The 20,309-nt window shown below is 46.0% G+C and overlaps 1 protein-coding gene across 1 annotated transcript; it reads right to left on the bottom strand.

Moving 5' to 3' along the window:
* Positions 1 to 11,360: 11,360 nt before the first annotated feature.
* Positions 11,361 to 12,967, bottom strand: Gpr27 (G protein-coupled receptor 27). The gene has a single exon (XM_051203464.1). The coding sequence runs from the start codon at positions 12,630 to 12,632 to the stop codon at positions 11,502 to 11,504; it is 1,131 nt and encodes a 376-aa protein (XP_051059421.1). The 5' UTR covers positions 12,633 to 12,967; the 3' UTR covers positions 11,361 to 11,501.
* Positions 12,968 to 20,309: the final 7,342 nt, after the last annotated feature.

The raw sequence follows: 20,309 nt of genomic DNA, 5'->3' as shown, positions 1-20,309 counted from the left end.
GAGATTTTAGCTACCTGATATGGATGCTATTGATCACTTAGCCATCTCTCCTATCTTTATTTTTGAGACAATCTCTTTCATTGAACCTACCTGTTATTTTGCTAGACTTTCCAGCCAATGAGCTTCAGGGATCTCCCTGCCTTTTCTAACACACACACACACACACACACACACACACAAGTACTGGGGATCCAAACTTAGGTCTTCACACTTGTGTATCAGACACTTCAATGACCCTGGCTAGGTCTTTCTTTCTTTATAAAGAAAATAAAAAATACCTTGGGTTTTGAAGGGTCTGAGGAGTACTTTCTGGCTGCAATTCATCTTAGTAGATCCATGGTGGTGAGAGGGAGCAATCATAGGATTACACATAAAACTTGATGAGGGGAGTTGATAGGAGATGTCATTTTTTAAATATGTTTCTCTTATTGGTTAATGAATAAAGTACTGTTGGCCAATAGGGAAGCAAGATAGGTGGGAAGAGGACACAAGGAGGATTCTGGGAGATGTAAGAGAGAGTTACAATGTGATCTCAGGAAGAGAGGACGCTGGTGTTCTCAGTAAGATAAGACCATGTAGAAATACATATATTAGTAATTATGGCTTAATAAATTAGACAGAGCTAGCCAATAAGAAATGCTAGTGGCCAGCCAATAGTTTCATAATTCTCTCTGTGTTATTTAGGGCTCACTCGGTTGTTGCACCAGGCTGGCGGAAAAGTGCACAGAACAGGGAGTAGCTAGAAAGATCCAAGTTTGCTTTATACACAAAAGCCCCTGTCAGTATATCTTTAATGCCAGCACTTGGGAGGCAAAGACAAGTGGACCTCTGAATTCAAGGCCAGCCTGTGTACAAAGCGAGTTCCAGGACAACCAGAGCTGCACAGAGAAATCCTTTCTCAAAAAAAATCAATAAACAAAAAATTACTGTCTTAGTTAGAGTTGCTATTGCTTTGACAAAACACCATGATGCTTACTGGCTTGTTCATCATGGCTTGCCCAACCTGCTTCCTTAAAGAACCCAGGACCACCAGCCCAGGGATGGAACCACCCACATGGGAAGACCCCCCCACTCACCCACACACCCCCTCCCAGCATCAATTACTAATTAAGAAAATGCCCTACTGGCTTGCCTATATCCCAGTCTTAGAGTCATTTTCTCAATTGAGGTTCCCTTTTTTTCAAATAACTCCTGCTGTGACAAATTGATATAAAACTGGCCAGCACAACCACTTAGACAGCACAAATCAGATTCTCAAGAGACTTTTACCCCCCCCCCCCAGAGCATCTTCCTCAATGGCCCAGTTACTTCCCTATAGACCCTACCACCTAAAGCCTCCACTCCAAACCCTTTTTGCCAAGCATCTAACATTAGGCAACTGTGGGTCAAACCATCCAATCCCATGAAACCTAAACCACTCTCCTCTCCTGTGTCCCTTAGACAAGGCCATGGACCAGAGTGGATTCTTAAACAAGTGCTTTTCAGGGGTTGAGGGTTGGATTTGGAACTGAGTCTCATATGGCCACGATGGCCTTAAAGGTTCTATAATGGATCCTGACCTTGAACTCACCACCCTCTGCTTTTAATCCCCCAACCAAGTGCTGGAACCCCAAAATGCTTCTACCATGCCCAGTCTAAACACTCACTTGAGATAAATTCCTTAAATCCCAAGTTGGAGTACAACATTAAGGAGCCAAATAGTTCAGGCCAAGAGTCTTCACATAAATGAGTATTTGTTCCCGTGTAAAATTTTAGAAGATAGTATTTTGCTTCTCAAACATGTGATACATAGCAAATACGATTTCCAATAGAAAAACTTATTCCCCCTTTGCATGGCAAATATTCTCTATCTTTTTTTCTATCATTTTGTTAAGAGCGGAGAAATCCATCACTAAGAAGAGGAGAACCATAGATTATAGCTGTCCTCTAAGGTTCATTTGTTGCCTTACTCAGGGGATGTTCACAGCTGTCCACATGGAACTGTATGACTTAAATTCTGAGCGAGGAAGGGGGGAGAGAAGATGTAATCTCCCTTCCTTTACTAAAAGGACATTGAGCTTCTTCTCCAGTGGGGAGAAATGACCAGGCAGTGAGGGCCCTGGGAAAGCTGCTCGAGTTGATGTACTGGACAGGCTCTGTGGGGGGGGGGAGTCCTGAAGTACACTCCCTAATCACCTTCTTTCTAATGTGTTATCATTTTTGTTATATTTTAAGCTTCAGTTTGTTACCTTTTAAAATAATGGTGGGGTGCTAGAGATATGGCTCAGTGGTTGAGAATACCCTTCAAGAGGGTTTGGCATCCACATGCACCAGACACACATGTGGCACACAGACAAATGTACAGGCAAAATAACAATACACATAAAGATAAATAAATCTTTACAAATAAGTAAATAAAATAGTGATAGTCAGGTATGGTGGCACATTGCTGTAATCCCAGTACTTGGATGCCGGAAGCTGGTAAATCAGGAATTCAAGATCTTCCTGCTTTAGTGTGAGTTTGACGATACCTCAGGTAGCATGAGACCCTGTCTCAAAACCAAAATTTAAAAATAAAGTTGTTCACTTTGTAGTGCTTATCCTTCAGAGAGCAGGATCGACCCCGCACTGATCTCAGATTGGTTTGGATGTTGGGACTGATGACAGACAAAACCCAAAAAGGATGTGTCCAGATTTTATATGGAGATGTGGTGATAGTCAAACAGGCACACGTTAGCCACGATAAGGACAGGAGATCTTTGCCTTAGATGTGGCCGAGAAGCCAAAGTGGGGCTGCAGGTCCTGTCAGGAGCCAGCTAGCTCAGGAATAGAGCCAAAATGGGGAAAAGAGGACATGGCTTGGGAGTCAGTGTTCACAGGTAAGAAGGAGTCCTCCTTACTCCCCAATGCAGTCTGAGAATGGCATGCATTTCCTTCCCCACCCTTACAGTCTCCATGCCCCAAAGAAGAGCAAGCATGTCATCAGAGATGGAGAAATGTAGGGAGTCTGGTCATGAGCCCATCAGGATGGCAAAGACCCGAAAGACCAGTGAATCTATTCGTTGTCTTGCACCTAGTGTCCAAGGCCAGAAATGCCAAATACCTATAGACTAAGAAATATGGGGGAGGGGGGGAATTACAGCAAAACAACTGTAAATTTTCTGGTGGTGTTTAAGATAATTTAAATCTTTTCTAAGAAGTGGAGGGGGTAAAGAAGAAATAAACTTTAAATATTAAACTTTCAGTGAACAACAGTGGCAAAGGTAATAAGCCATTGACAGCAGACTAATGGCTTTATGTAATTGTGTTCCTTTCAATAGAGACAGGTTATTAAATATATACCTACCACTATTTAATTCTAATATCCTTACAAACCTTATAAAGCAACTTAACAAATTTTTTTTCAAAAATCTTTTGTCAGACCACACATGTCACCGCATTCATAAAAGATTAGAACAATTATGTAAATAGCATTCTAGAAATAGCTCTGGGTATCCCATAATCCCTCAAGATAGATATGCAAATGAAACTGATCGTGACTGTGGGCTCAAAGAACTACAAATGGCCAAATTACACCCTCCATGCCACTTTGCTGAAGGCAGGCCTGTGGTGTTGGCCCTTTCTCTTCCTGCCCAGCATATGGCCACACTTACAGGGAAATAGTCAAGGACTACTGTGGGAAAAGGGGAAACAGAATGTTAAATGAGGAAAAAAAAAATGTCTCATCTTCTGGTGCATTTTAATTTAGGATTTTCCTATCCCCAGGGCTGGGGATAGAACGGAAGCCCCAATCTTGCTACACAAGCCCTTTACCACTGTGGTAAATCCCCAACCTCTGGTGTAGACTTTTTTCTCTCCTCTCCAACTCCCTCCCTCTCTCCCTCTCTCCCTCTCTCCACCTACCCCCTCTCTCGTGTGTGTGTGTGTGTGTGTGTGTGTGTGCGCGCGCGCGCGCGTGCGTGCGCGCATGTGATATATGTATGTCTCCCTCAATCCCTCTTGATTTTTTTTGAGACAGGGTCTCTGACTAGCCTGGAGCTCAGCACTAGATTGGCAGACCAGAGTGCTCTTTGTGGTCCTTAAACTATGGGTCATAGTCTCTGCCGCTGTCCTTAGCCTTTTTCCCTAGGTGCGGAGATCAGAACTCAGGTCCTTGTACTTATTGTTCAAGCACTTTACCACTGAGCCTCCTCCCCAGCCATACTATGTAACTGTTAAAAGAAGATACTATCTAGCTGGTGTTGAAATGTAAATGATTCCCAAGGCCCTTCTGAAACTGTTATGTGGCTCTATTTTCAGGAAGATGAATCTACTCTGCTCTCTCCAGGTTCCAAGCAAAAAACCACCTGTGCAGCTCACATGTCATATCCTAGCAGAAAATTAAGTCCACAAGACTACCATTTCACAGGTAATACAATTGTATCCAAGAAATGTTTAAATGTATAGCTTTCTAATAGTTTATGTTCTCTCCACCTATTGTAGAGTGGCCACTTAAAATTTAATTGGTAAAAGACTAAATGATTCTTCCTAGAAACCAGGAAGTAACAACTTCAATTTACCTGTCTCTTCGGTGTTACCAGGAAGTTAAATGAGTGCATTTATACCTCTTAACCATGTCTGCAGCTTCTAAGTATAATTCTAACTTCAAGACTTCCAGATTCCAGATGTAAATCTCGGGCTATTTATTTACCAGGATACAGGGTTAGCTGGGTACCTCCTAAACCTTGATTAGGCCTGTTCTTTCTTAAAACAGAACCCACAGAACTTCTCTTTCCATAGTGCAAGCCTGTTCTTCCTCCCTCGTGCTTTGGGAGGGGTTCAGTGGTCCCTCTTTCTGCAAAGTTTGGACAGAACTCACCAGCAACATCCTTTGCCAGCTCTTCTGGCTTTGGCATTGTTACATAACAAATTTCTTCCATGAAAATGATCCCATTTCTTTCTGGCACTAGGATTTTCAAATAACAATATGGATAGGAAATTTTGAAGACAGAATTCTGCGATTTTGTTTTACTGAGAGAAATAAAGTTTTTAAATGGATTCCAGAGTGAAGGGGACGCTGAAGAAACCAGAGAGAAATGTATACAGCCCAGGAGGAGGGGAAGTTGGAGCCTGGGCCATTTTGGTTCCAGTGCTCTGGTTTCCCCTTTCTCATCAACTGGGAAACCAGAGCTGAATGCCTCCTGTCAACCTTCCCAGCCACACTGGAATGAAGTCTGGCCTCTGTGTTAGCCCAGCTCGCTATGTGGACCCGTCCTGGCATCTGTCTGGTTCTGCCTTGCTTTATGACTCTGAGTACCTTTGCCAAGTTTCCCCAGTTAATGAACTACTAACCAAGAAAACTGTACCTCACTTGACCCTGTGTCTCTCCCTAGCCAACACAGACCGGGCTCCGTGCTGGCTTTCGATGTGGGTGGATTTCTATGTCACTTCCCAGATTTCTCTAATTAGATATATGACTGTTGTAGTTACTTTTCTCTTTTCTGTGACAAAAACATCTGACAGAAGCAACTTTAGGGAAGAAGGATTTACTCTGGCTACAGTTCAGGGAATATAATTCATCATGGCAGATCATGAGTGCTCTGTGAGTACCAGGTGATTAAGTCACCTAGGCATGCTGACTGGAGAATGGACAGGTCTGTGATGGTGGGTGTCACAACAGCAGCCTCTCACAGACAGTGGCCTGACGCAGATGCAGGGCAGGAAATAAGGTGGGCTATGACCCCCAAGGTGACCTATGGCAGTCAACAAGGTCCTATTTACCAACTGTTCTCCAGTCTCCCAAAATAGATCTGCTAGTTGAGGGGCCAGATATCCAAACACATGAGCCTGGGGCGAGAGGGGAGCAGGCTAGGACTTCTCACATTCAAACCATAAGAATAACCTCTAAAATGTATACATGCATTGGTCAAAAACTTTTACTATGGTATAATTACATAGAACCAACCTGGTAATAATAAACAATGAAAAATCTATTTCAACCCAAGTGTGGTAGTCCATACCTTTAAGAACAACAGTTTCGAGGCAGAGGCAGGCAGATTTTTGTGAGTTCCAGGCCAGCCAAGATTACATAATTGAGACCCTGTCTCAAAAAAAGAAAAATGACAACAACTACAAAAAACAAAACAAAACAACAAAAACCCTAGTTCATTATTAGCAGCAGATAGAACAATCTGATGGTTAGGTAGGAAGAGTGAATTTGGCATCCAACTTCATGTGTGTGTTCATGTGTGCAGATGCATATATGCACAAGTGTGTAGGTTGAGAGGATGCATGTGGAGCTCAGAGGACACCCTAGAGTGTCATTCCTGAGGCACCATCTACTTTTTTATTTTACTTTTATTTTGTCTTTTGGTATGCATATTTGGTGGTATGTGTGTGGTGTTATTTGTGTGTTGGATGGCTTCCTCGGTTGCTGTCCACTGTATATACTGAGGCAGGGTCTCTCTCTTGAACCAAGTTCACCAGTTGGGCTAGTTTAGCTAGTCAGCTTATTCTGAGATCCAGTCTCTAGCGGTCTTGTTTTTGGGGTTACAGCCCGGCCACCATGCCTACCATGTGCTTGCATCGGTGGCTGTGGATGAACTCTTCTCTTTTGCTCTTCTAGCATGCCCATCAAGTGCTTTACCCATATTTTAAATTTTTATTTATGTATATGAGTACTCTATTTGCATGTAAGCCTTGTGACAGAGAGGGCATCAGACAGAAAAGGTCTATCAGATCTCATTGTAGATGGCTGTGAGCCACCATGTGGGTGCTGGGAATTGAACTCAGGATCTCTGGAAGGGCAGCCAGGAAGTCCTCTTAAGTATTGGGCCATCTCTCCAGTACTCACCCTTTCTTTATTTGAGACAGGGTCTCTCACTAGCCTGGGACTCGTTAATAGGCTACCCTTGCTGGCCCAGTGAGCTCTATGGATTTTTGTAACGATGGAAAGCATGGTTGATTTTACTTCAAAGAGTCTGGAGATGAATGAAGGTCTATGGCCTTCATTGAAATCACATAGTCTCTCCTCATGGTCTTAAGATAGCTGGGCTGTCATGGCTCCAAGCATCACATCCTCACCCAAGAGCACTCCAAAGAGAATGAGTAAAAAGGGGAAGAGGGCTTTTTACCAACTGGGCTCAACCCTAGAAATTTTATTCAAGTTGGAGAAAAAGGAGAAAGGAGCTCTTGAACCCAGCTCAGTCTTGTTTTTACATCTCTTTCCTCCTAGAGTAGGGAAGAGGCATGGAGAGAGTATTGACACAGAAATCAGGTGTCAGTGGCTGAGGATGGCTCCCCATTGTCTCCCTTACCCCTCACCCGAGGGCCCTAAAGGTCACTGGTCTTGTTGGCCACATGGGTGAAGTATCTCCCAGGTGACTGGAGGCAGTTGCATGTCACAAGCCTGCCACCTCAGTGTCTTGACAGTTTGTTACTTGAGAAAGACAGTAAGTCGGTACCTGACTGTTCCAGTCTGTTCCTTGCTGTGCCTTGGATCTCTGCCACAATGGGATAGGATAGCCCACCACTGTGTGGAGGAAGGCATTCACTCTTTACACCTTGTCACTCTTGGGGTCTGAAGATTTAATATGTAGTTCAGAGGGGTGGGGACAGCAAGGAACAGATCATAATATGCGTGACACTGCCAGTGACCTGGGTGGTTAGAGGATAAGAGGGGCAGAGGAGAGACTGGGAGAGGGAACAGGAAATACCATGTGAGCCTTCCTGGAGGGAACTGAGTGTAGGACATTGTAGCTGGCCAAGAAGGGTTTCCCAAAGCCCTTGGCCTGGGTCTAGCACAGAGCCAACGTCCACACAGGGCCTGGGTCACTGGTGTTTATACAGAACCCTTGTGTTCATGCCTCCTAAGTTTCACCTATTACCCTGCTGGACGTAAGATAAGGAGGACTTCCCAGGCAGGTGTGGGGAGCATGGAGGGTCTACCCACAGGCAGTTCAAGAAGGGAATGTGGAAATACAAGGGGACCCAGAGCTGGGGGAAAGAGCAGGGCCTGTGAATGCCCTCCTATGGCAACAAAGACCTTCCACTCAGTCCAGAATGTTAGATACGTGGTACATCATCCCACCTACTCAGGGGTCTGCCTGAGCTCTCAGCTGGGATCCCATCTTCCTTGGAAGAGTGAAATAGAGGAAGAAACAAAGATGCCGAGGAACAAGGAAGTTGGCTTGTGCACCCATGGAGGACACAGGGGCAGAGATACGGACTACCAGAGGCTGGGACACCCGTGGAATTGCTGGACTGCATGCCATGTCCATAGTTTGTCTGAATGATTGGGGATGTCACCATGTGATCGCGAAGACACCTCTGAGAGACTGCCTTGACTGATGACCCATTTGACCGATTTGTTACTCACTCCATATTTTGTTAGAAGTACCCATGTTTTAAAAACAAAGTCAAGTTTTGATTTACCCAGCTCTGCTCTTTCTGCAGAAGTATTTGATGGAGGGCACCAGAAGACCTAAAACCACTCATTTCAAACTCAGTGAGTCCATGGCAGAACATGCAGATGAAGATTTCTATACATAGCTTTTTATTTATTTATTTTTCATTGCTTTGAGTATGAGGACAACTCATTTAGCTCACCCTGGGGAGCAGCATGTGCAGAATTAATGTCCCAAATTAGCAAAGGGGCCACCTTAGTGCCAGTCTTCCTTGAGTGTCCTGTACCTGCCCTGCTGCAGGGAGCTGAGTATCGGGGACACAGTTGCATTTTCCTTGATGACCGCCTTGGCTTTGTGCTGCTCTGACTTGGATCCTCACTGGGATCCATGCCTTCCCCTGTAACCAAGTGTGCACATAGCATATGATAGTAAGTCATGTCTTGGAACAGGAGGGCTGTGGAAGATGACTTCTTTGGGGAGACAGGCTCCTGACTCAGCACTCCCCACCAAGAACCACCAGCTTGTATAAGCATACCAAGCTAATACCTCTGAAATATACCCCAGGATCACAGGACCCCACATGGACAGGTGAGGTTGTCTCTGCTATTGTCTAATGCTGCCTAAGGCTGGAATAGCTTAGGGATATCCTGTGATGGGTGTGTTCTTGTGGCATGTTAGATACTAAATATTCTGAATAAAACATGGCCTTGGTGACCTCTGTGTTTTGAGCTTGAATCGCTTGTATAGGAGTGTGGCTGGAGATTTATTTGCCCTTCCCCCTCTGTCCATGAGTTGACTGGTTTCTGATGAATGGCCCTTAAAACCCCAAGGGTGGTACTCATCTGAACTAAGGTCACAAAGAGTAAAGGAGCCTTCCAAATAGAACATTGTCTTCAACTCTCACAAGCAAAACAAAATAACATATTTGGGAGAGACAAATTACCCATGTGGCCTTATTATCCACTGCTCTTGGACTTAATGTTTGAGAGCTAATATTATGTTCAGAATAAACCATATATTTACTATATCCATTGTGAACAGTATGTCAAAATCAGTGAACCTTTCCTCCTTGTGGCTCTAGGAATCAAACTCAAAGCCTCTCAGGTATTAGGCAAATGTTCCCCTACTGAGGTACATCTCCAAGTCAATGCTTTTTGTTTTTAAAACCATTTAAAATAGTATGTGTGTTCACCATTTCTTTCCTTTAAAGAGATTTGCCCTTTTAAGAAAAAAATTATTATGTATATTATTCTGCCTGCATGCCTTTGCCAGAAGAGGGCACCAGATCTCATTATGGATGCTTGGTAGCCACTATTTGATTGGTGGGAATTGAACTCAGTACCTCTGAAAGAGCAGCCTGTGCTCCTAACCACTGAACCATCTCTCCAATCCCAATTTGTCCATTTTTTATCTTGCATTTCAAAGTTATAAGGTCATTGCTGGGGAGATGACTTGGTGGTCACCTGCTTGCTGCAAAAGCAGGAGAACCTGGACGCCAGCACTCACGAGAAAAGGAAAAATGTGGGCACCTATAATCTTCAGTGCTGAGGAGGTGTAGACAGACAGGTGCCTGGGGCTCACGGGCCAGCTAGTCTAGCCAGTTGTCAAGATCCTATGTAAGTGACAGCCCCTGACTCAAAAAATAACATGGGGAGTAAAAGAGGGAGACCAATAGAGGCCAACTTCTAGCCTCCGTGTGCATATATACACATATACACTAACTCCCACCCCCACTCACAAAGGGCTCCAAATGTCTCAGGAATGCTAATATCCAAACCAAAACCCTGAACGGGGACAGCAACATACTAAAGGACAGAGAGTGAGTTACTTAGCCTCAGCCTAAAAGGATGTGGCCTCCAACAACAACCAAACAGCCACTCCAGAATGAAAATACTGGTGTATTTATGTAATGCAAAGAGAAGTACAGATAGAAATCTTCAAAACGCAGGTTACATTAATAAAAACATAGCAGTTTAAGCCAAAAGTATTATACAGTACTTGCAATGTAGTCCTTCAGTTCCAAATGACAATGTCTAACAAAGAGATAGTAATTTAAATTATAGTTCATATTAATCATTTACATCAGCCATCAATAGAACAGCACCACCTAACTCAGCAAACACTGCAGGAAAAGGTTTTGTCTCCTGGGAGAGGCACCATTATATCCCATTTCTTTTTACCAAGGACAAAAGTCTTCAGAGTGAAAATCATCTTCATAAGACAGAGCAAAACTGGGCTTATCAAAGCACAAGCCATTTCCACAAAAGTATTTTAACTTTTTACTGGGGACAATAAAACAAACCCAAACCCCAAACCCAAACCAACCGGTGGTTCTTTGCCCTCCAGAGCCCTCCCAATCCGCAAATCACGATCAGTACAAACACATGCAATACTGTTTTTTTTTTCTCTCCACATTACTATCCAAAACACTGTTTAAAAGTCACAGTCTCACAGAAAGATTTCGTTCAAGAGTGATATACAGAGCAGCTGTTGCTGATGTGTAGTTTTTAAAGTAATATAAACAGGGCTCCAAACCTTGCTTGTTAAGAGACTCAAAAGTGACTGCCTTCCTACCCATTCCCATTTCTTCTTATTAAAGTTTAGTGTCACCGCTGGGAGAAGTTCCCCACACTTCCAAAGAAGGTACACAGCACACCTCGTCCTGTGGCCTGAGATTCAGAGGGGACGTTAGACATCTCCGTCTCCCTCTTCCATATCCAATAGAAGATCCCCTAGCTTGCTTTCTCCTCCACTGTAATGCAAAGGTAATGCCACTTGAGGTTGTCAAAAATAGCTTCTGTAGAAAACTGGCCATGGTCTCTAGGAAACTTTGCATGAGTAAAACCAGTGTAGCCTTTATTTAAAAAAAAAAAAATCACACGTGGAAGAAAAGAAGTCGGCAACAGTACAAAAAAGACTGCAGGGCCTACCGCCAGGAAGAAAGTATAATTAGAAGGACGGAACTGGACCACGGCATCCCCTCCCCCGCCCCCAGAACTGGAGTCTGTACAATCCAAGTGCGTGTGTCCACTTTTGAGAGTCTTGTGAAGGCAGCGGAGAAAAACCAGACACGGGACATTAGGGGAAGAAGGGCGGTCACAATTGAAGCCAGAGGGAGCCTGGGTGGCAGAGCGCGCCTCACAAACCAATGCCTTTCAGGTCGCAGGGGAGGGTGGCCTGTGTAGCCTGGGGGCTCTGGCAGCAGGGAAACTGGGCTCTGAAACAGTCCCTGAGCTCCCGGTTGAATAGGAAGCACACCACAGGGTTGATGCCAGCCTGCGCGAAAGTCAGCCACACCGAGGCTGTCAGGTAGGCCTGCGGGACAGCTCCCGGCTGCACCAGGACACGCAGGTAACTGGCCACCACATAGGGCCCCCAGAGGAGCAGGAAGAGCAGCGTGATGGCATAGAACATCTTGCACAGCCTCTTCTCCGTCTTGAACTCCTCCAGCACCAGGAGGCGCCGGGCGCCGCGGCCCGGGCCTGCAGGCCTGATGCCCACCAGCGCGGGTGGCGTGGGCCCGCGGCCGAAGCCCGCCGTCCAGTTGGCAGCCGCCTGGCCCGTGGCTCCCGGGCCGTGGAAGGTCCAGTCGTGGCTGACGGCAGGCACCAGGCGCGCGGGCCGCATCTTGCGGCGGTCGTGGATGAAGAAGAGCAGGCGGAGGTAGACGAGGTGCGTGGCGCCCACCACTGCGGCCAGCAGCAGCAGGAAACCTAGCGCTCCCGGGGCGCCGTCGGGCCGCTGCTCCAGGGCACACGGCGCGTCCTCGTCGTCCGCGCCACCGCCGTCCAGCACCGGCGGGAAGGCCGCGGCCAACGCTAGCGCCCAGGCGGCGCACACCAGCATCGCGGCGCACGGCCAGCCGGCCAGGCGCTCGGCGTAGAAGCGGTGGTGCGCGATGGCCAGGTAGCGGGTGACGCCCACGCCGAGAAGCAGGAAGGCCGCGTGGAAGCAGAAGAGCGCGGCTAGGAAGGCCAGCAGCTTGCAGCCCAGCGCGCCCGGTGGCGTCCCCGCCGCGGCCGCCGCGCGCCGCGCCGCCAGCATGACGGCCGGGAGGCAGGCGAGCGCGCGCAGCCCGTCGGCCAGGCACAGGTCGAGCAGCAGGTAGTAAGGCGCGCGGTGCAGGCTGCGCTCCCGCACGATGAGCAGCGCGAACAGCACGTTGCCCGCCAGGCTCACGCACAGCAGCAGGCTGAGCGTGGCCAGCCTGAGGCCCAGCGCGGCAGCCTCGGCCCCGCCGCCGCCGCCCGGCTCACTAGCGTTCGCCATCGCGGCCGCGCTCCTCCCCGCCGGCCCTCGCCGCTCGCCGTAGGCCGCCCCGGGCCTGCGCTCCGCCGCCTGAGCTCCCCTGGCCCGCGGAGCTGTCAGCCCGCGCCCGGCCGGCCCTGCCCCGGGGGCTCCGCGCGCCTCGGCCGCGCCGCCGCCATCTCAGCCGCGGTGCGCGCGGGAGGCGACGGCCACTCCCTGCGCCCTGGGCGCGGCGGGCTTCACTGCAGCCAGGCCCGCAGCCCCCCGCATGCTCCGCGTCCTCCTCTCGGTCCTCTTCTGCAGCCGCGCCTCTTGGCTCTGCCCCCCGCCAGGCCCGCCGCTGCCGCCGCCGCTGCCGCCGCCTTCGCCACCGCCTTCGCTGCCGCCGCCGCCGCCGCCGCCGCCGCCGAGCCCCCTCCCCTCCGCCGGAGCGCGCAGCGTGGCCGCCGCCGCCAGTCCCGCCGAGGCATCCCGCGCCGCACCGGGCCTGGTTGGGCTGGGGGCGCCGTTGCGACAGCCGGGAGGGGAGGCAGGGCCCAGGACGCGAGGTGGCGACAAGTCGCGTTTGGCCCCAGGTAAACGGGGGTCCGGCGGAGGTGGCATCAGGCGCCAGCTCTGGGGTCACTGTGGCCGGGAGCTGGGGACACGGTGGCCTGGGGTGGCAGGGTCTCGGAGGCCTGGGGGAAGAGGAGGCAGGGATGTCTGGGAACCTTCTGTTGAAAAGCTGGTAATGATGGGCAGCAACATAACGGGGTAATCACAGAACACTGATACCCAGGTGAAGCCTGATGTGGGCGGCAGCCCGCTGGGGACGAGCATCCTCTGCCACCACCAACCCCCAGCAACAACTGCAAAGTTGTTGGTGTTCCAAAACCCATCAGATACCCCAGGAAGCCTAGGTTTAGAGGGCAAGGGAGTCCAGAGCCAGGAAGTGGCCCAGTTGGGTTCTCAATTTTACTTAGTCCTATTTCCAGGACTGGACTTTCAGGCATCCTCAAGCATGCTTGCTTTCTAACTCTGAAGTGGAACCTGAGCCAAGCGTGTACCACAGAAAGAAACGAGGATTTTTCCTTAAGTGATGCCCGACTTTCCTGGCCTATCCATTTCCTGGGTTAGTCTGAAATGGCCAGTCCCGTGTTCTGGTCCTTAAACATCTTTGATCCTGCTGGGCCCACTGTTGTCTGCATCAGCTTCACAAACGGGCTCTTATTCTGAAGGTTTTTGGAGCAGCCTAACTACCTTTCTGTCACTGGCTTCTGTTCATCTGCTTCCTGGCACTTAACTGTTGCCCATCATCTGTTTTTACTTCTCAAAATCCTGTCCATCTAACTAGTCCCTAAATATTGTGCATGTGTGTGTGTGGGGGGGGGGTTCATGAGTGTGTGTGTGTGTTTCTATCACTACCCTCATTGCTTAACATGGTAACACCAGATTTAAGGGCTGTGTTGTCTTTCAGATATACTCATTTTTTTTTTTTTTTTTTTTTTTTTTTTAGAAAAAGTCTACATGAACAATAGGCCTCTTGGTGGGCATTCCTAAGATCTTATCACAGAGTCAGAACTTAGCCTGTGACAGAAAAGGGATGCCAAACTGCGCTGGAGAAGGGGAGGGTGTGAGGAGAGCTTCGATAAGCAGGGTTATTTTACCAGCAGGGGTTAAGAGGGATAACAAACATCTTTGTGGTGGGGTGGCGTGTACCTGTGGTCTTGGCACCCAGGATCAGGAGGATGGCAAATTGAAAGCCAATGTGAACAACATGACAAGTCAAAGCCAGAGAGAAGAACCTGAACGTTAAGTCCGGAGCCCCATACCTTGCATTTGGAAATCACTGGGGATACCCCTTAAAATGCAGTTTTCACTCAGTATGTCCAGAATGGGCCTAGATGGTGACACCAATATTGGCCGTTGGCCCCATTGTGAATGGCAAGGCCTTTAAATACAACTGGGACATTTTTGCAGAAATCTAAAGGGAATCTTTCTTGGCACTCCTGAGTGGTCAAGGGGAAGTGGCTGACTTGGTAGTCCTATAAATAAATATGACAGAAAAGGAGCAGTGTGTTTGGGAGGGTGTACTGGTTAGGAATTGTGTTGTGATCATGGTAGCAGAGACAAGTTTGGAGGTGAGTGGTTGCTGGTGTTGGGTATTGGCCCAGAGACCGAGTCTGTGGAAGTATTTCCCTACCCTCATGATTTCAGTGGCCCAGTCAGAGACCGAAAGAGGGAAAGTGCAAGTATTCCTGGCATGTAGGTTGGCCGCCTTTGAGTAGCTTTCTAGAAGACCTACACCATAGCAAGAACAATGTGATGGACTCCCACTCACAGTGAGAGAATGGGAAAGAGTTCTTTTTCTTTGTTGCATAGCCCTAGACAATGAGATCTTGGCACCACGTGGGCTCTGCTTGCCCAGAGAAGCAAATTCCTTACAGTCCGTGAAGACTCCATCATTGGTTTCTTTGGGTTGAGCACCCAGATGCAAACTGTGTTAAATAACAAAGTGTTACTTAATGTCATAGGCATGGTTGTGTGCAGTATGTATGCTTACAATCTCTACTTTGCAGATGAAGCAGTGTGTACATGTTGAGTGTACATGTATGTGTACATGTGCGTGCATGCGCACATGTAGGGCAGAAAACAACCTAAAGGTGTTTTTGTTTTTGAGACAGGATCTCCCACTCTCCCACTGGCTTGGTGCTTGCAGAATAGACTGGGCTGCCAGGCTAGCTGGCCCCAGGGATCCATCTTTCTCCTCCTCCTTAGCACTGGGATTCCAAGCAAACCTCGATGTACCTGGCTATTTTATTTTAGCATGGGTCTTAAGGATCAAATTCAGGTCCTTCTTCAAGGCGAGTACTTTAGTAACTGACTGAGCCATCTCTTCAGCCCCAAACTCTGACTCTTGCGATGAGAAAGACTGAGTTTATAAAGACAACCAACAGTAAACAGCAGGTGCTCAGGACAGAGAATGATAGCTCCTTGAAGGGGAGAAGGGCTTTTCAAAACCAGCTAATCTAACACTGAGGTCTTACAGACTCATTCATGGCTGAGTGAGAAGTAGGGCCCAGGTCCTCTTATTCCAGGACAGGCCCCTCCCCACTGAGTTGGAATATTGATAGCATTTGTTGTTATGAATATAAATCACTCAACAAGTCATTTAACCTCTTGAAATCTCGAATGTTCACATTTACAAAATGGGGTATTGATTTCCTAGGGTCTCTGAGTCTGCAGTTTAGTTTGTATGTGAGGAAAAAAAAAATGGAGTTTAAATGGGTTTGTTTCCCAAATGGAGAGAGCTAGTCTTCAGAGAAGGTGAGGAAAAAGAATCTATAGCTCCCTTGTGATTTATATGTAAAAAATATACTTATATTTTTATATTTATAATATATATTATGTATAAAATATATTTTTCTATTTTTTTCTACTGCTATCTATTTAATCTGATGCCCTTCTCTTTGGGATCTGAGGTTTGGTTTAATCATTTACCTCGAATCAAATATGACCAGCAGCAGTAGGACATGTAAGTCATGACTGTGGTAGCATTCATTTGTCTACAGCTTTCCTTCTCAGCATCTGTTCAATAGATTAATACTTAAGGAAAAGCCATTAACATTTCATTGGCCAGGATCAACTTGTATTCTTTTTACTTCAGGCAAGGCTTTAAAATATTTTCTTAGGCACCAAGTTGAATGTCTCACGTTAGAGGCAGATGAGATTTTTTTCCAATAAAATTTTCCATTTTGTTTATAAGTAACTCTTTTCTTTTGCATAGTGGTAGAAGAGTTGGAAAACCCTCTCCATCACTTATGCCACCTCTTTGATGCACATGGTGTGACTGGTAATATAAACCAGCCTGCTTAGAGGGACTGGTTGGCACACTTTGACACATACAGCTGTGGCCATGGGTCCCATCATCCTGGTAGCTATTTTGGCTACTGCCTCAGATTTCTGACTGGTCATTTGCTTGTGGGTACAAGAAATGCCAAGTTGGAAAGATTGCATTGACACCTCCATCATGAGTCTTCAAAGCAGTGAGGCAGAGTTTAGACCCATTGGATGTTGGGTTATCAGATCATAGCACTGGGCTGCTCTGTGGCAGTCAGCCATACCTTCAAGAATGCAAATGGTCTTTGGAATTAGATATGCCCTGGCTCACACCCAAATCAGTCATCGTCTATGCACCCCTGGGAAAGTTCTTTTTATCCTGAACCTCTGAACCTCTGAATCTCAAAGGCCTGTTATAAGGAAGAGTCAGTTAAGTGAGACCTACTAATAGGAAACAAGACATGAGGTATGCATATGGGTGTCATGTAATTAGTGATTGCTGAAGATGATGACTGGGGACAGATGTGTCAGGTGACTTCTCCACTCAAATGCTCATCCCTCAGCCTAGCAAACAACAATGACTGGAGACAGGAGCAGTTTGATCCCAACTCACCAAATACCAGATAAGACAACCTATATCTTTTCACATAGTAGCTTGAATGACCATTATAAAATATGTGCACCAGACTTGTGGTACTTTTTTCTTTTAGATTTATTTATTATGTATACAGTGTTCTGTCTGTCTGTATGACTGCACACCAGAAGAGGGCACCAGATCTCATTACAGATGGTTGTGAGCCATCATGTGGTTGCTGGGACTTGAACTCAGGACCTCTGGAAAAATAGCCAGGGCCCTTAACTGGTGAACCATGTCTCCAAGCTTCTCCAAAGGGGTGCCATGAAACCTGGGGCCACATTATCCCACCAGCAAGGCAAGACAGCAACAAAAACAGAAGTTATGTTTTAAGGAGCGATTTTTTTTCTCTTGATTCTCTGGATTTATCTCCATGTTTGTAATGCAAATACTGAAAACATACTGTGTGATAAGGTGCCTTGAGTTTGTGTTGGGGTAGCTACAATTAGTTAGTGTGCCAGTCAGGTAATGTGACATGACATGTACAGTGGTCACTGGTTTCATTGCAAATTCATAGAGACGAAGTTGGTTAGGGAAGAAATTGGAGCAGGGCTGGGCATGGCTATAGCTTTTGTTCATAGTGATGGAAATTTCCTGAATTAGGTAATGTGGATAGTTGTATAATCCCATGAATAGCCCAAGAAAACAGAATTGCAAATAATACAAAATAAAACCCAATTTGTATTAAAGTAAAATCAGCACTATGACCTTATTAAAGGATGGATAGTTGTCCAGAAGTGATACACACTTCTACTCATAGTTTTCTGAATGAATGTCAGTCTGACTTCTGGAAATGGCCACAGAAGCCAGTCACATTTTCCATATGGTCACACATATAGGTTAGCCTCTTATGTGGGCTTCAGGATTTGTAGCAGGAGAATACTAATGTGAGTTTTGGAGAACATATAGAGAGTTTCAGTCAGTACTCTTCTATTATCACACATACTCAGAAAGCTGTCATTTGTTGACATACAGTGATACACTGGGGTGTTTTGTGTGCATCATGTAGGCACTTCTACAAAAATACCCAACTTCATAGAGTGGTAATTTATATAAGTTAAGCTCAGACAGAACAAGGTGGAAGGGTAAGGTGAATATTTCAATTTTTAAAAAAAAAGCTGTGTGTGGCAGGCAGTTATATGTACTGTGTGTTGCAGGAGCTCTCAGAGGTCAGAGATGCTGGAACCCCTGGAACTTGAGTCATGGACAGTTGTAAACTGCCAGGTGTGGGTGCTAGAAACTGAACCTGAGTCCCCTGCAAGAGCATGAACTGCTGAGCGATCTCCCTAGCCACCAGTTATTAATAACTGACAAGTAATTGCAGGAAAACCATCAGCATGATGCAAGTGTTAAATGGACTGTACATCCTACTGTAACATTAAGAAGGAAAAAACAACAACAACACTGTATTCTACACATTTCTTAAATCACTTGAAGATATTCTGAGTCTCAAGGTCCCTGTCTACAGTTGCATGAAATGTTTTGTATTAGGTAGCATATGTAAAATACCCTCATGCATCTGCCTCTGAACAGATGAGAGCTTTTATAGAAGGTACACTACAGTGGACAGGTATTTTCAGCATTGAAAAGAGCCATACAGGATCAACAGTGATGTATTGTTATCATCAAATTTCTACCATTGTTGCTTATTTAATGTGTTAAATTCTCACATGAAGAAGAATGGCTACCTTTAGTTTTTAAAAATTATACTATAATTATGTCAATTTCCCCTTTTCTCTCTCTAAACTCTCTCATGAACCTACCTTTTTCTTTTTTAAATTTATGCCTTCTTCTTCTTTAATTATTAGTATACATACATACATACATACATACATACATACATACATACCTTTCAGGGCTGACCATTTCAGGGTTGAGGTGTCCTGGGATTTCCCCATGCACTTTAGCATGTCTGTTGGTGTTGTCCTTATTCAGGTCATGGTTAGGCAGCCATGCTGGTGAGGCTTCATGGGTGTAGATTATCTGGCATTTCTAGGAAACAGCAGACTTCTTGTTCCACTGACTCTGAGAATCTTTGTACAGTGATCCCTGAGTCTTGGGTGCAAGGGTTGTGTTGTAGAGGTATCACTTGGATCTGAGCTCCATAACTCTGCATTTTGGTTGTGATTTTGGTTTGTGGTTTTCTATAATGGTCTTCAGCAATTGCATAGAGAAGTTTCCTTGAAGAGGTGGGATGGGAACTAGACTTATCTGTAGGTATAAGGATAATATTTAGAATATAGTTAGAGATTATGTTGGTTTTGTAGAGTAGTGGTTTGTAGCTTTTCCTCCATGATCTATAGCTTCCCTAGCTGCAAATTAGTTGGCTAGATTTTTGGTACTAGGTATTATTTTCCTTTTATTGAGCAGATCTTAAGTCCAATTAAAGAGCTGTTGGTTACCACCAAGTTACATGTGCCATTAGTGCAGCTGTTGCAGTTTGCCATGCTGGTCATTGTTGTGATTCTTAGGTGGCATAGGTGGGTGAGACTATTGGTTGCTTTGCTCCTTTGGAAGTTTGCATGGTACTTTCTGGTATCATGAGAGCTAATCCTCATGGAGGAGGCTTTTGGCTCATATCCACTTTGGGTCCTCTGAGCATTGCCTTTTGAAGTTATATGGTGTCTTTAGCAATCGTGATTTCTCTTCCACATCTGGGGGATAACCAGAGGCAATAACCTATAATGTTTTGGGAGTCTCTTAGAAAACCTTGACTAACATCTCAAAGAGGACCTCACAAAAGACAGCTTCTCATGCTTCATACCAGGATCTTTGTTAGTTCATGACTTTTGAGGAGAGTATTGCCAGCCAGGATGGAAACATTTCATTTAAATTATATTTGTCTATGTATTCACTGATGCACATATTATAGATATTTTTAGGTAGATAGTTAATATTGTTCTTTCTTATGGTGTTTCAGCCATCATTACAGTTATTTTGCCTTCCTCCATCTGTATTTGTCTCTCCCCATATTTCTCATTTCCTCCATCAGATCACATGTATCTTGCTATTCCTTCTCTGTTGCTCATCCTGCCCCCCAATGCTCCCCTTTTACTTTTCTGGTGTCTGCAGTTACCTGGGGTTATGTGCTCACATTGGAAGATTCAGAGCTTGGAGCCTCCTTTTCTGTGACCCTTCCATTTGAGTGGGTGCCCACTAGTGGTTAAACTAACTAGTGTTGTGATCCTCACTTCCTTCTGGAGGATCTAACAGGATGTGGGTGCTGCCCTGAGGTTAGAAGAATA

The sequence above is a fragment of the Phodopus roborovskii genome, unplaced genomic scaffold, assembly GCF_943737965.1.
Source record: "Phodopus roborovskii unplaced genomic scaffold, PHOROB, whole genome shotgun sequence".
In the NCBI taxonomy this organism is placed as follows: Eukaryota; Metazoa; Chordata; class Mammalia; order Rodentia; family Cricetidae; genus Phodopus; species Phodopus roborovskii.
This window is presented reverse-complemented; position numbering and strand designations above follow the sequence as displayed.